The 13225-nt window shown below is 37.8% G+C and overlaps 1 protein-coding gene across 2 annotated transcripts in view; it reads right to left on the bottom strand.

Moving 5' to 3' along the window:
- CAAP1 (caspase activity and apoptosis inhibitor 1) overlaps nucleotides 1-9683 on the bottom strand; it is a 50398-nt gene extending 40715 nt beyond the window's left edge. Inside the window, exons 1-4 of one of the 2 annotated variants that reach the window (XM_029204054.1) lie at nucleotides 9303-9683; nucleotides 4616-4816; nucleotides 3689-3773; nucleotides 2729-2804 (exon numbers count right to left, since the gene is read on the bottom strand). In XM_029204054.1, the coding sequence (XP_029059887.1) occupies nucleotides 2729-2804; nucleotides 3689-3773; nucleotides 4616-4816; nucleotides 9303-9611 (671 nt within the window). In that variant the 5' untranslated portion in view covers nucleotides 9612-9683. Of the gene's footprint in view, nucleotides 1-2728; nucleotides 2805-3688; nucleotides 3774-4615; nucleotides 4817-9205 lie in introns of both variants that reach the window. The other variant, XM_029204055.1, reaches the window with a different exon arrangement.
- Nucleotides 9684-13225: the final 3542 nt, after the last annotated feature.

Genomic DNA, 13225 nt, shown 5'->3' with positions numbered 1-13225 from the left:
ATTTTCAGCACCAAGGACCAAACATGTTAACTAACTTAGCCCTCTGTTGAAGCACTGGAACAAGGTTTTTATAAGTCTGCCCACCACCAGGTTCAGTTCTCTTCTATAGAGATTAACAGGACTGAATTGTCCCTTTAAGCACAAAGCACATAGCAAATGTCAGGAACATGCACTAAAGCCAGCATAACTCCCTGTCCCACCTTCATTGTTTCACACTGCAGTATATCTCCCCATTCATAACTAAGATTATTAATAATAAAATAGTCAACATAACAGACAAGTCACATCAGCTCATTTAAGCCCAATAATCCTATTGAAGCAAGGATTACCTACATTTTACAAATGTATAAAGTGATTTTAGGGACGGTTAAGTGTCTTAAAGCCAGGTCCATTAACATGAATGCTTATATAATCTCTTCAGAACTAACATTGCTCCTACTTCCACGTTCATTTGTGTGACCTCAGGCACACAAATCTTTCTGGGCCTTATCTTTCCATTTGTAAAATGATGATGCTAATACCACCTACCTCACAAGGTTGTTGTACAAACCCAATGAGTGAATGAAGGCATATAAAGTGATTAGAACAGTGTCTGGCATACAACACTTACTGGCTCAGTAAGTGTTAGCTTTAATATTATTATTGATCTGGCATCTTTAGCTTATTTGGCATCTTCTAGCTTAGTATTATTATTTATTTGGCATCTTGTAGCTTTTTTTTTTAAAGCCTATATTCTCAAATAACTCAAAAGAATCCCAATGATCTGGCACTTATCAGATCCACAAGTGGCTACTATGACAGTTTTGGGTAATATTTGTGATTGCTTAACCTGCTCATTGCAGCATTTAAAAGCTAACATGATCTGTCTTACAGTAACACTGTAAAAGTGGGTTCTTTGCAATAGTCACTTTGAATCTAATCACCATTTTTTTCATTAGAAAAGTTCAGAAGTCAAATATTGTATTTTGTTGTAATTTTTTTTTAAGAGAATTAAAAAATGATTGGTTATCCATCAAATGGCTTCTAACAGTAGAAAAGGTAGCATTAACGTTCAGGTGTGAACAATAACGGACTTAAACTTGACACCTCAAAAACTGGGAAAAATAAGCAGAGGCAAACAAAGAGGCAAAACATTTGCCTTAAATAAAGGCAAACAAATGTAATCAAGCAGAAGTTGATGCTCTGTGAGAAACATCAAGAAGCAAGACGGTTAATTTAGATAATTTAAGAAACTAAGGACTTCCCTGGTGACGCAGTAGTTAAGAATCTGCCTGCCAATGCAGGGAACACGGGTTTGATCCCTGATCCAGGAAGATCTCACATGCTGCAGAGCAACTAAGCCCGTCATGCGCCACAACTACTGAGCCTGTGCTCTAGAGCCCGTGAGCCACAACTACTGAGCCCACGTGCCACATCTACTGAAGCCCGCGCGCCTAGAGCCCCTGCTCCACAACAACAGAAGCCACTGCAAAGAGAAGCCCACGCACCGCAACAAAGAGTAGCCCCTGCTCACTGCATCTAGAGAAAGCTTGTGCACAGCAACAAAGGCCCAACGCAGCCAAAAATAAATGAATAAATAAATAAATAAAAATTAAAAAAAGAAACTAAAAAGTACTAAAAAGTGACAAGCCTTGTAAATGGTTAAACTATCTGAACTAGATTAGCATACTACATAGACAATTTAAAGCTAAGTACTTTGAAGGAAAATCAATAGCAAGACTTTTTAGAAATGTGTACATTTTCTACTCTGTGGGTAAGTATAAATCATCCTGTGACACTCCTAGGCAAGATGTATGTGATGACCAAAAATCTACTGATTATGAGGCAACCAAGATATAACGATTTCTTCAATGCTTCAGTATAAGTAGATTATTTGATGCCCTCTACAGTTATAACATGAAATTAAATTATCTTTTTTCAGTGATACTTACCCAATAGCATTGTATTAGAAATGAAAATATACTCAAGGTTTCAGGTTAAATCTGTGCTACTTATTTATGCTACTGCCTCTGGTTATCTGTTTTTATTTGTGCTCCTGCCTATAGCCAAAGTCTGCAAACAGAGATACAAGTCAGTCTTTGGCAACTACCAAAAAAAAAATTGTTTTAGTCAAAAATCATCAATAGATGATAAAATCAGTGGGTGAAAGTTTGATGAGCCCATGGCAGAGCAGAATAATCTAGAAAAAGAAATTAGCATGTTGCTTCTTGATTAGTCAGCATCCCAAAACATCAGGTATTTTTCATCATCACAATAATCAAATTATATGTACCTATATAAAGTGAACCACCTTACTATCTCAGCTATGAAAAGAAGCTATTATCACCAAACATTAATAGGTATGTAGAAGATATTCAGCGAGATAAAGTCTTCTAAACTACTAACATAATGTTTGGTAGAGTAAGTATAATACTTAATAAATAGTGGGATCACTAGTGATACATATATTCAAATTCCAAATGAGAAATGTGATTCTGCTTGAGGTTGGCATTGTTGCAGTTCTATATCTGAGCAGTAGTTTAAGAAAATCATCTTAATCCTGAAAGCAATTAACTTCATTCTCATATATACCAAAAGGACTAATCATTACAAGTAAAAAGATCAATCCAACATTGTTGAATCACTTTATATAAACATAACACAGAAAAACAATCACATTCTTGAGGTAAGAAATCACCAAAGGGATAACAAAGAAATTCTGAAATAAAAATGAAAGTTTTTAACTTACTGACTAACGAAATCAGATCCCATCTTAGAGCCATCATCGGCCTCTTCTTCCACATCAGAGTCCATACCACTGTCACCTTATGAATGACATAAAAAAAATTGAAAGCGTGCTCATAAAATGTCAGTGATTTAATCATTATACAGAAAGTGTCATGTATAAAGTGACGATTAAATAACTTGAGAGCTGCTGAAAGATGACATTTTTAATTGCTTATATTTAAAATGCCTTATTAGGTATTTGTCATTGCCTTCTCTTGATCTATTTTATAAATGTACAAAATATATATAAGCAAGAAGGTGTGTACATATAACACTTACAAACTATACACACATGTATACATCTATCACCGTTTTAAATTTTAAAAAGATGTTATCTCTGGAAATTGAAATTCTCCATTTTTTTGTTCCTTCTCTTGTAATGCTAATGCTAATATCCTTGTAGAGTCCAAAAAGAAAAGCTTTAAAATCCAAAATTCTACAGGTAATATATACAAAGAAGAGTCTTAGTTCAGGCAGACAGATAAATGTTGGCAATTCTTCTAACTCTGCATTTGGGTCTTATCAGAGCAGAAATGGTATTCAACAGATAATTAAAAGCAGTAAGAATATAAAGCAGAAAATTTTTAAATATTTTAAGAGAAGGCTTTGCCTTCTCAATAAGTAACTTTTTATAGTATTTTGGATAAACATTTTTTATTTCATTTTTTTATTGTGCACAAACTTAATGCTCTTACCTACACAACTGATTTGGAGAAACCATACATATATCAAAAAGTCCATTCCTGAGATGCTATTCTGATATGTAAACTATATTTCTGTACAAACAGAAGTAAAAATACTCAGTGATTACCCAATAATAAAATTAAAGTAACAGTTAAAAAAAAAAAAGAACACCTCAGGATTTATGCTAAGTATAGTATTAACCACTAAGTTACCAGAAGGTAGAAATACACATCCTTACCCTCAAGAATCTTCAAGATTTTTTTTTCAGACAGGAGCTCTAACTGTTCCTGGCACAGTTTTTTAATTTCTTCTATTGAACAGTTCTAAAGAAAATGACATTTTAAAAAATGCATTTATATAACAAAGCACCAATATAAACTAGAAAACAGCAACCATTTAAAAAAAAAAGTCTGCTAAGCAAAATCCTACAGTAAAACAAATTAAAAGCCACATAAATTTTTTTCTGGGATGAAATGTGAAGACCTGCCAGTTAACATGTAAATATTATAATTTATAGAGTTTTGATTTGGATATAAAAAGTCATGTTTATTATGAAAGAACAAACTGAAGAATAAGTAGGTGCCCAGATATTCTTAATAGCAGCCTGCTTATGTTAGGTAATACCTCTAAAGGCTTAAATATTCAAGTCCTGGCTCCATACATCTTAAATATATATGATGTTGGGCTTAACTTGTCCATGGCTTTTTTTCCACATCTGTAAAATTAGAATACCATTTATTTCCCTGAATAATTTTCAGAGATAAACATATGAAAACATTTATGAATTTAATGAAATACAGGCTATTACCAACGATCATTGCATACTGTCACACAGCAGTACACTACTTCTTAAAGCACCAGAAAGAATCAGCACACCTCTAACTTAGTTACTTAAACTGCCTGTATTTAATAGAATAATTTACAGAAGGTCAAAAAATTCCTTACCTAAATATAGTAAAGTACCCTATTTCTTCCTGGCAAATTTTTAAATATATAAAGCCATTTACGGTTCTACAAAATCCCTTCTTTATATCTTTCTGAAGTAGCTCACATTAGTTGAAAATATCCGATTATAATTTCCATTAAGTAAAATGACTGCTATAAAAAAAAAGTGTTTGTATATTCTGTATATGTGGATAGCCTGATAATGTATGTAATGAAGTACCTTTAACACATCAGGAAGCATCTTCTGTAACTTCTTCTCTCCTATGATACAGAAACACTGCTGAAGCATTTCTTTTTTGTCTGATATATAGAAACTAACTGGTTTTAATGCCACAGTCAGGTCTAATCCACCTTCTTCAAGGTCACTGTGCTCTGCCAAGAATAACTCTTTTTCCAGAGTTGGCAAAAGATATTTGGCTTCCTAAAATTAAAAGAAATAAAGAACCATTAAACAACAGAAATATGTCTATAATGTTATACATTTTCATTTAATAAAATCTTCGTTAAACATTTCCAAATTCTTTTTTTGCACAAATTATTTATTTAAAACCATAGGAAAGATTATTTAATTGCTCAGTATTCTTTGAAGTTACTCTCCACTCTGTAATTATCAATAAATTGAGAAAAAGTGAAGAGATAATATCCTAGAACACACAAATGAAAATATACTCAATACTGAATGATTTCCTACAATTTTATACTTGTGGAATACGATATTCCTCCAGTAGACAATTCACCCAAGAATTTTATGCATGCATTGTCATTCTTCTTAATTCATAAAAAGAAATGGGATAGCAGCAAAAATGTTATAAACCACAAATATTATATAATAAAGTATCATTGCTTACCAGAAGCTATTGTCATTTTTTAAAATAAAGATTTCTTTTTTAAAAATATTTATTTATTTATTTATTTATTTTTGGTGGCATTGGGTCTTAGTTGCAACACACGGGCTCAGGCTCTCTAGTTGAGGCGCATGGGCTCAGTAGTTGCAGCGTGCAGGCTTAGTTGCCCCGCGGCGTGTGGGATCTTGGTTCCCTAACCAGGGATTGAACCCGCATCCCCTGCATTGGAAAATGGATTCTCAGCCACTGGGCCACCAGGGAAGTCTCTATCATTTTAAAAACTGTTATATATCTAATGATATTCAAAGCAGGCAAGTAATTTAAGACATTTCAATCAATTTTACCTCCTATCTCCCAAATCTATCCAGTCTCTCCAAATCTACTGCCATAATCCTGATCCAAGGTACCATCCTCTTTTTGCCTAGATTACCTCAGTAGCACTTAACTGGACTCCCTACATATAATCTGAGGTCTTGCCAATCTGTTTTGTATACTGACACCAAAATGGATTTTATAAAATGCACATATACTCATCCTCCCTATTTCCTGATATAAGCTGTCAATGACTTCCCACTGTTCTTAGGGTAATATAGCCTATTAGGTCCTTCATGCTCATTGTGTTCCAAACGCAACGACCTTGTCTGAACTACTCAAACATAAAGTGTTCTCCCTTCATTTCATACAGGCAGGGCTTTTGTACACACTGTTCTTCTGTCTAGGAGAGTCTTTCTTCCCCACCACTCTATACTCCCAAGATCAACAAACTCAGGTATCAATTTAAAAGTCATTTCCTCAGGAAAATTCCTAACTATATTATTCAAGTAGGTTTCCTTTTTATACTTTCTAACGCAATTGTTTAAAATGCAGTTTAAAAACAGGCTAATTTTAAAGAACACTATGATAATTACACTGAAAAAGCAAAGGTTAGCTCTTGTTCTAATGGCTCACAAAGCAATTCAGGTGTTAGCAAGGATGTAAAGGAACTGAACTCCCATACAGTGCTAGTAGGAATATAAAATAGTGCAGCTGGTTTGGAAAATGGTTTGTAGTTCCTTATAAAGTTGCCATATGATGCAGAAATTTCATTCCTGGATATATATCCAAAAGAAATGTAACCATAATGTCCGCACAGAAACTTGTACACAAATGCTCATAGCAGCATTATGCATAATAGCCAAAAGTTGGAAACAATCCAAATGTCTATATCAATTGACAAATTAAAAACTTAAATGTGGTATTAGCCACACAATGAAATATTATTCAGCTACAAAAAGAAATGAAGTACTGATATGTGTTAAAACATGGGCAGACTCTGAAAAACAAATATGCTAGGTGAGAGAAGCCAGACACAAAAGATCACATATGATTCTATTCATATAAAATGCCCAGAACAGGGAAATTTATAAGTCTATAGAGGGGATTTCCCTGGTGGCTCAGTGGTTAAGAACCCGCCTGCCAATGCAGGGGACACGGGTTCGAGCCCTGGTCTGGGAAGATCCCGCATGCCACAGAGCAACTAAGCCCGTGTGCCACAACTACTGATCCTGCGCTCTAGAACCACGCGCCACAACTACTGAAGCCGGCACGCCATAGAGCCCGTGCTCCGCAACAAGAGAAGCCACCACAATGAGACGCCCACACATCGCAACAAAGAATAGCCCCGCTTGCCACAACTAGAGAAAGCCCGCGCACAGCAACGAAGACCCAACGCAGCCAAAAGAAAAAAATCTATAGAGATAGAAAGTAGATTAGTGATTGCCTAGGGATAGCATGGGTGTATGGGTGTAGGGCTAGTAGGGATGACAGCTAAAAATTGCATATAGGGTTTCTTCTGGGGATGATGAAAATATTTTAAAATTGACTACAGTGATGGTTGCACCACTCTGTGAATATACTCAAAAACCAGTGAACTGTATACTTTCAATTAGTGAATTGTACGGTATGTGAATTATATCTCTATAAAGCTGTTAACAACAATAGGGAATGCAATACACAACAAATATTATGGCACTATTGGAATTTTGCGATGTTCTCTACATGCCTAATATATAATGACTTCTTTTTTTTTTTTACAACTACAGTTACTTCTCATGAGAAGTACAGTTTAGTTCTGTATGCAAATGCTTATAGAATCCTTATTATTGGTCTCCCCATATTAATAAAGAGTACAAAAGACATGGAAAACTATTTAAGATAAGAATGGTGATATCCAAAACTGAATCTAAAAGGGGTGGAAAAATGCATAGATCTACAACTATTGAAGAATTTGGGGAAAAATAGATGGCAGTTAAGAGAAAAAAAAACACCCCTAGAAAAATCCACCAGACCCTGACAGCTGTATGGTTCAACAGTCAAGTTCCGACATATCTTTGAGAAAAAGATATAAACTACTCTGGAACACACCAAAAAAAATGCGAAGCTTTCCCAACTCAATCCATAAGGCTACCATAACCCTGATACCAAAACAAGACAGGTTAACTACAAAAATAAAAACAATAAGCTGATTTAACTTAAGAACATAGGCACAAAAGTAAAAATACTGAATTTCAGCCAAGTACAACAACCAAATCAACAAATCAAATAGTATTTATCCCAAGAATGCTGAGGACAATTCAATATAAGTTAACTTATCAATAAAATTACATAATCAGAGTAAGAATGAAAACTACTGATCACCTCAACAGAATGCCCTAAAGACATCTGATAGAACTCTACAACCCTCAGAAAACCACGAATTAAAGAAAATGTCCTTAACTTGATCAAAGGTATCTTTCAGAACCTATGGCAAATACACTTACTGGTGTAAAATTAGAAATGTTTCCACTACAAAAAAAATGGGAAAAGAATGCCTACTATGAACGCTTGCGTTCAACACTATACTAAAAGCCTTAGATTAAAAAGAAAGAAAAGGACTTCCTTTGTGGCGCAGTGGTCAAGAATCCGCCTGCCAATGCAGGGGACATGGGTTCAAGCCCTGGTCCGGGAAGATTCCACATCCCACATGCCGCAGAGCAACTTAGCCCGTGCGCCACAACTACTGAGCCTGCGCTCTAGAGCCCGTGAGCCACAACTATTGAGCCCGCGTGCCACAACTACTGAAGCCCGTGCGCCTAGAGCCCGTGCTCCACAAGAGAAGCCACTGCAATGAGAGGCCCGCGCACCGCAATGAAGAGCAGCCCCCACTCACTGCAACTAGAGAAAGCCTGTGCGCAGCAACAAAGACCCAACGCAGCCAAAAATAAGTAAATAAAATTTTGAAAAGAACAAAAAATAAGAAATATCAGGGCTGAAAAAGAATAGATATATGTACATGTATAACTGAAGCACTTTGCTGTACACCTGAAACTAACACAACACTGTAAATCAACTATACTCCAATAAAAAATAAAAATTTTTAAAAAATTAAATAAAAAAAGAATTATCAGGGCTGACAAGAGTTAATAAAGAGGCTGCATATCAAACTATTAATGGGGAAGCATAGAGGCTTCCATGATTTTCCTTTCATTTCTGTGTTGTATACATTTAAAGTATGTATTCATGCATTTGTTTTATAATGTAAGCAAACTTTTTTAAAAAAACGTTAATATCTTGCTAGGTCGATGGAGCATAAAGAACATGGCTTTTATAATCAGATATTGCATTCGAATGTAGGCGTTATTAACAAACTGTGACTGTGGGTAGACTTCCTTAACCTCTTTGAGCCTCAATTTTCTCATCTTGTAACGTGGAGGAAGAGAGAAATAAAGCGCGGCTCGCAAGGGCACTGAAGGGTAGTTCCTGACCCATACTTTTCAAGGAGACTGAGGAGACCACAGGAGTGGAAGAAGCCAAAATCAGTATGAGTCAGACGATCGGTAAATCGGAAACTTTAAGTTCAAGACGTGCGAGTGTGAGGTTCAAGAGAACTTAGGAACGTGAACTTCAAACACGGGACCCCTTAGGATCGCAGCGCTAACATAAGATACCTCCGGCTCCGCATCCCGCTGCCACATTCCGCTCCTAGCCCACCTTCTTCCGGAAACGCAGCCGCTTCGAGAAGAGGCGAGAAGAGCACGCACGCACCTGCTGCAAGGAGCCGGAGACGCTGGCAGATGAGTCAGTGCTCCTCCGCTTACGGCGCTCATTGCGCTCCACGCTGCCCCCACCCCAGCAGCTGCCGCAGCTCCCACCGCCAGTGACACTTCCACTCAAGCTGGTGTTCCCGCAGCAGGTGACGCTCCCGCAGCCGCTGGCGCTCCCGCAACCGCTGGTGCTTCCACTGCCGCCGCTGGCGACGGCGGGAACCGGGTCCGGCGCCGCGAGCGCCGCCGCCGCCGCCTCCTGACCGCTTCGTTTGCGCCGCTTCTCCCGGGAAGACTTCTTCCCCGTCATGATCCCTCTGCTGCAACCATCCGGGGAAAGCCCGCCGCTTCTGGATCGACCGAAACCCTGCCGCAGCAGCCAGCAGCGGGCACGGGGCGTCGCAGCTTTGACGTCACTTCCGGCCGCATCGCTTACGTCAGGAGGCGTTTCTGGAGCCGGGGCCGGGGCCAATAGCGCTGCCACCGCCAGCCGAGGAGGTAGGCTTGAGTTTGCGGCAGGTGAGCAGCGTGGGTGGTTTTTTGTTGTTTGTTTTCATACCCCTACAAAGGGCCGAAGGCGGAGCATTACAACAACTCTTTGCCTTATTGATACTGTTTTTCAATCTTTGTCTATATACAATACACAGTAAGGTAAAGGTATATTGTTTGATTCTCCAGTGTCATTTGTCTTTCAGTTTTTGGTTGACAATGACAACAATAAAGAAAATTTAAGGGAAATCTCATTATCATCATCACGTGGATAGATTTTTTTTTTTAATGTATTATAGGGAGTTGTACAAGAGTAGGTTCTTCTGCTTCTTTGTTTTTCCCCATTAACACTACTCTCTGGGCATGATGCCTTTTCACTCTAAATGCCCTTGACGCTTGTATTTATTCTTTCTCAATTTATTTAATATTCAAATACTGGCGCTTAGGTTGTTGACAGCTTGGCACATTGTCAGAAAAATGCTGCTATATATAACTTAAGAAAAAATTTACATTATTTTGTACTCAAAAAAAAGAAATTGACCAAAGGATATAAGCATCTTATTTTTCTTCTATTTAATCGAGTTCTTTTGAAAAAGAAGGGCTGAACCAACTTAGAATGTCATGCATACACTGAAATCTTTGTAAGAATTTGTTCTAACACGTGATAATAGTAGTTTTAACTTGGATTCTTGACTTACAGTGTTGAATACTTTTCCACTGATTGGAGCACTGTTTTCTCATCATCAAGTAGTCTGGTATTGTTTAACCATTTATCTACCAGAATAAGTATAGCGAACTGCTAAATGTAAATTAATTCTTTATGTTGGGGAAAGGGGAGCAGGAATAAAATACTCTTGGCATATTAGTGTTGCTACCTTTTCTCTCTTCCTTCTTTCCTCATAAACTGCCGTTTCACACTAGTTCATGGTTTTTTGAAGGAGAGGAAAACAAGAAGAGTTTAGGAGTGGAGGTGACCAATAAGGAGATCCCAGACCATTTTTTAAAGGGATTTGAGGCAAGAAATGCAAAAGAAAAGGAGCAGTGTGTGAAGGCAGCAATGGAAAAGAATAGAAGAGAATTTAGGGAGTACTTCCGGAGATTATGTATTTCCTGCATAGAGTGCATGAGGGACAAGAAAAAGACGAGTGAGTTTTTGAAAATAGATTATGGGTCATAGTTTTATGAATGTTAGCTTTTGTGGGCTGCTGTGTGGGATTTTTGGATCTAAACACAAACCAGGTTTTAAAATCAGAGATCAAGAACACATAAAAAAATGTGTCACCTTTTGGCTTCGGTGGTCTCAGCTGAGGCCTTTAGCCACAGAAGGAAAAAGGTAAGGATAGGGCAACACTAGTTGGGTGGTAGTAATTTTCTAACTTTCATTGAGGTGACAGAAAGCAGTTGAAAAAAGAAACCTCCCTTTGACCACATTCCCTACCTGTCTCAGTCACTCAGCAACTATTTAGTAAGTGCCTAAAACAAACCAGGTTGCAGGGGCAATCCCAGGTCTGGGAAAATAGCTGTCTCCACTCCCCATTCCACCCTTATATTTGCCTTCTAAAGTCAATGCTGAGGCCAAGCCCACTGTGCCCTCAGGAGTTCCATATTGGCCTCATTAAGTCTCATGCCTGAAAGGAATGGGACTATTACAGTATATTCACACACAGAATAAATACATAAAATCAATAACATGTAATTGTTGTGACCTTGTTATGAACTGAATTATGTTCCTCCAAAATTTATATGTAGAAACCCTAACTAACCCAATATAACTATATTTGGGGTAGGGAGTTTAAGGAGGTAATTAAGCTTAAATGAGGTCATGAGGACAGGGAAAAGGCTTTGACTCATGGTGTGAATATGACATCCAGGTTGTCATAGAGTCAGTGAGATGTCATTGTCTATTTAGGCTGAACCATACGAAATTGCCTTTTTTCTAAGTCAAAACTGGTTGAATGGTGACAGTTTCATATGGTTCAACCCAATATTATAGAGCTTAAGAGGCCCAGCACTAAATATTGTTATGAACTTAAAAGCTCTGCAAGCAGATGCAGGACTGCTTTTCTGCCCTGGAACAGATATACGGGAGGGTGGACAGAGATTGGGATTTATATGCCATTTTCATAACTAGTCTTCAGTGAGTTAACCCAGTGAGCATTAATCACAGTGATTGGCTAGGGACAGGATGTATTAATGTTTGGGTCAATCAGTACTTCTCTGGAATTTTATAAAGAGACATTAGATGAGAATTTTGCTCTTTCATCTTAAATGATGAACTATAAGGAAGTTACCTCATAGCTGCTAGTTGTCGTGTTCCCTGTCCTGGGAAGGATGCTAAGAGAATGAGACCAACAAGAGACACTTGCTGAAACAAGACACAGAAAGTCCTAATGGTGTCATTTTTCATCAGTGAGCCAATAATTCTTTTTTTTTTAAGCTGATTTGTTACTTTCTGTCACTTGCAGCCTAGAGTCCTAATTAATACAACTTACGACATGTGAGATGTTCCAGGAACAGCATTTTTTTCTGCTGCCCCATAGCTTTCCTAGAAATATACCCTCCGAGACTATTCAAAAACCCCACCTCCACTCACCTTAACTACATCTAAGATTTCACTTCAAGTATCACTTCTTATTGAAAACCCTTCCAAATCACTTGCATTCTGAACCCTGCTAAGATTAGCCGCTTTTTCCTTTGTAACCTACTGTTCTCCCTACAGAGCAACCAAAACTCTCTACTGCAGGCACTTGCTAATATCGTCTTCAAAATACTGTTAGTTCTCATGAACAGAGGCCGTGTATTACATATCTTTGTAGTCTCAACATATAATGCAGTATCTGGCACATGCTAGAAACTCAATGCTTGTTAAACTCTGTACTGAGAAGTTGCAGATCCACACAGAGCTTCTTTCTATGTTGTCACTGTGGTAAATGGCATTAATGGCTCCAGGTCTTCACCTCTCTGTATTCGTGCCCTTTGCCATGTAATTTGATAGTGTCCTTCTTCCACTGACTAGAGACATAATTCCTGCAAAGTGGAGTCAACCATATGACTTAATGAAGCCAAGGGGATATTAGCAGATGTGCAGCAAGCAGTCTCAATAAAAGCTTGTGCAGTTAAGATGGTCCACTCTTGTGCTTCCACCATCACCATAAAAATTATATACTCAGACTAGCCCATTGGTCCCAGGAGAAAGAGGAGACAGATAGGGCTCAGCTGCCCCAGCTAAGCTATCCAGTCAAGTCCAGAGTAGAGCAGAGTCACAAATGAGCCTAGCCAGGATCAGCCAAACCCCAAACGTGTTAACTCCTGAGCTAAATAAATGCTATCGTTTTTGTTATTGTTTTCTGTGCAGTATTACTGTGGCTATAGTTAACTTATATGCATACTTTCTAGCCTCCCCCTGCCCCCTCTTTCCTTGTATTTCTCTGCTAG

This window comes from Monodon monoceros, unplaced genomic scaffold (genome assembly GCF_005190385.1).
Source record: "Monodon monoceros isolate NGI ecotype Baffin Bay Population unplaced genomic scaffold, NGI_Narwhal_1 Super_Scaffold_5, whole genome shotgun sequence".
NCBI classification, from domain to species: domain Eukaryota; kingdom Metazoa; phylum Chordata; class Mammalia; order Artiodactyla; family Monodontidae; genus Monodon; species Monodon monoceros.
Note: the sequence above shows the minus strand (reverse complement) of the source record. Positions and strands in the feature narration are given on the sequence as shown.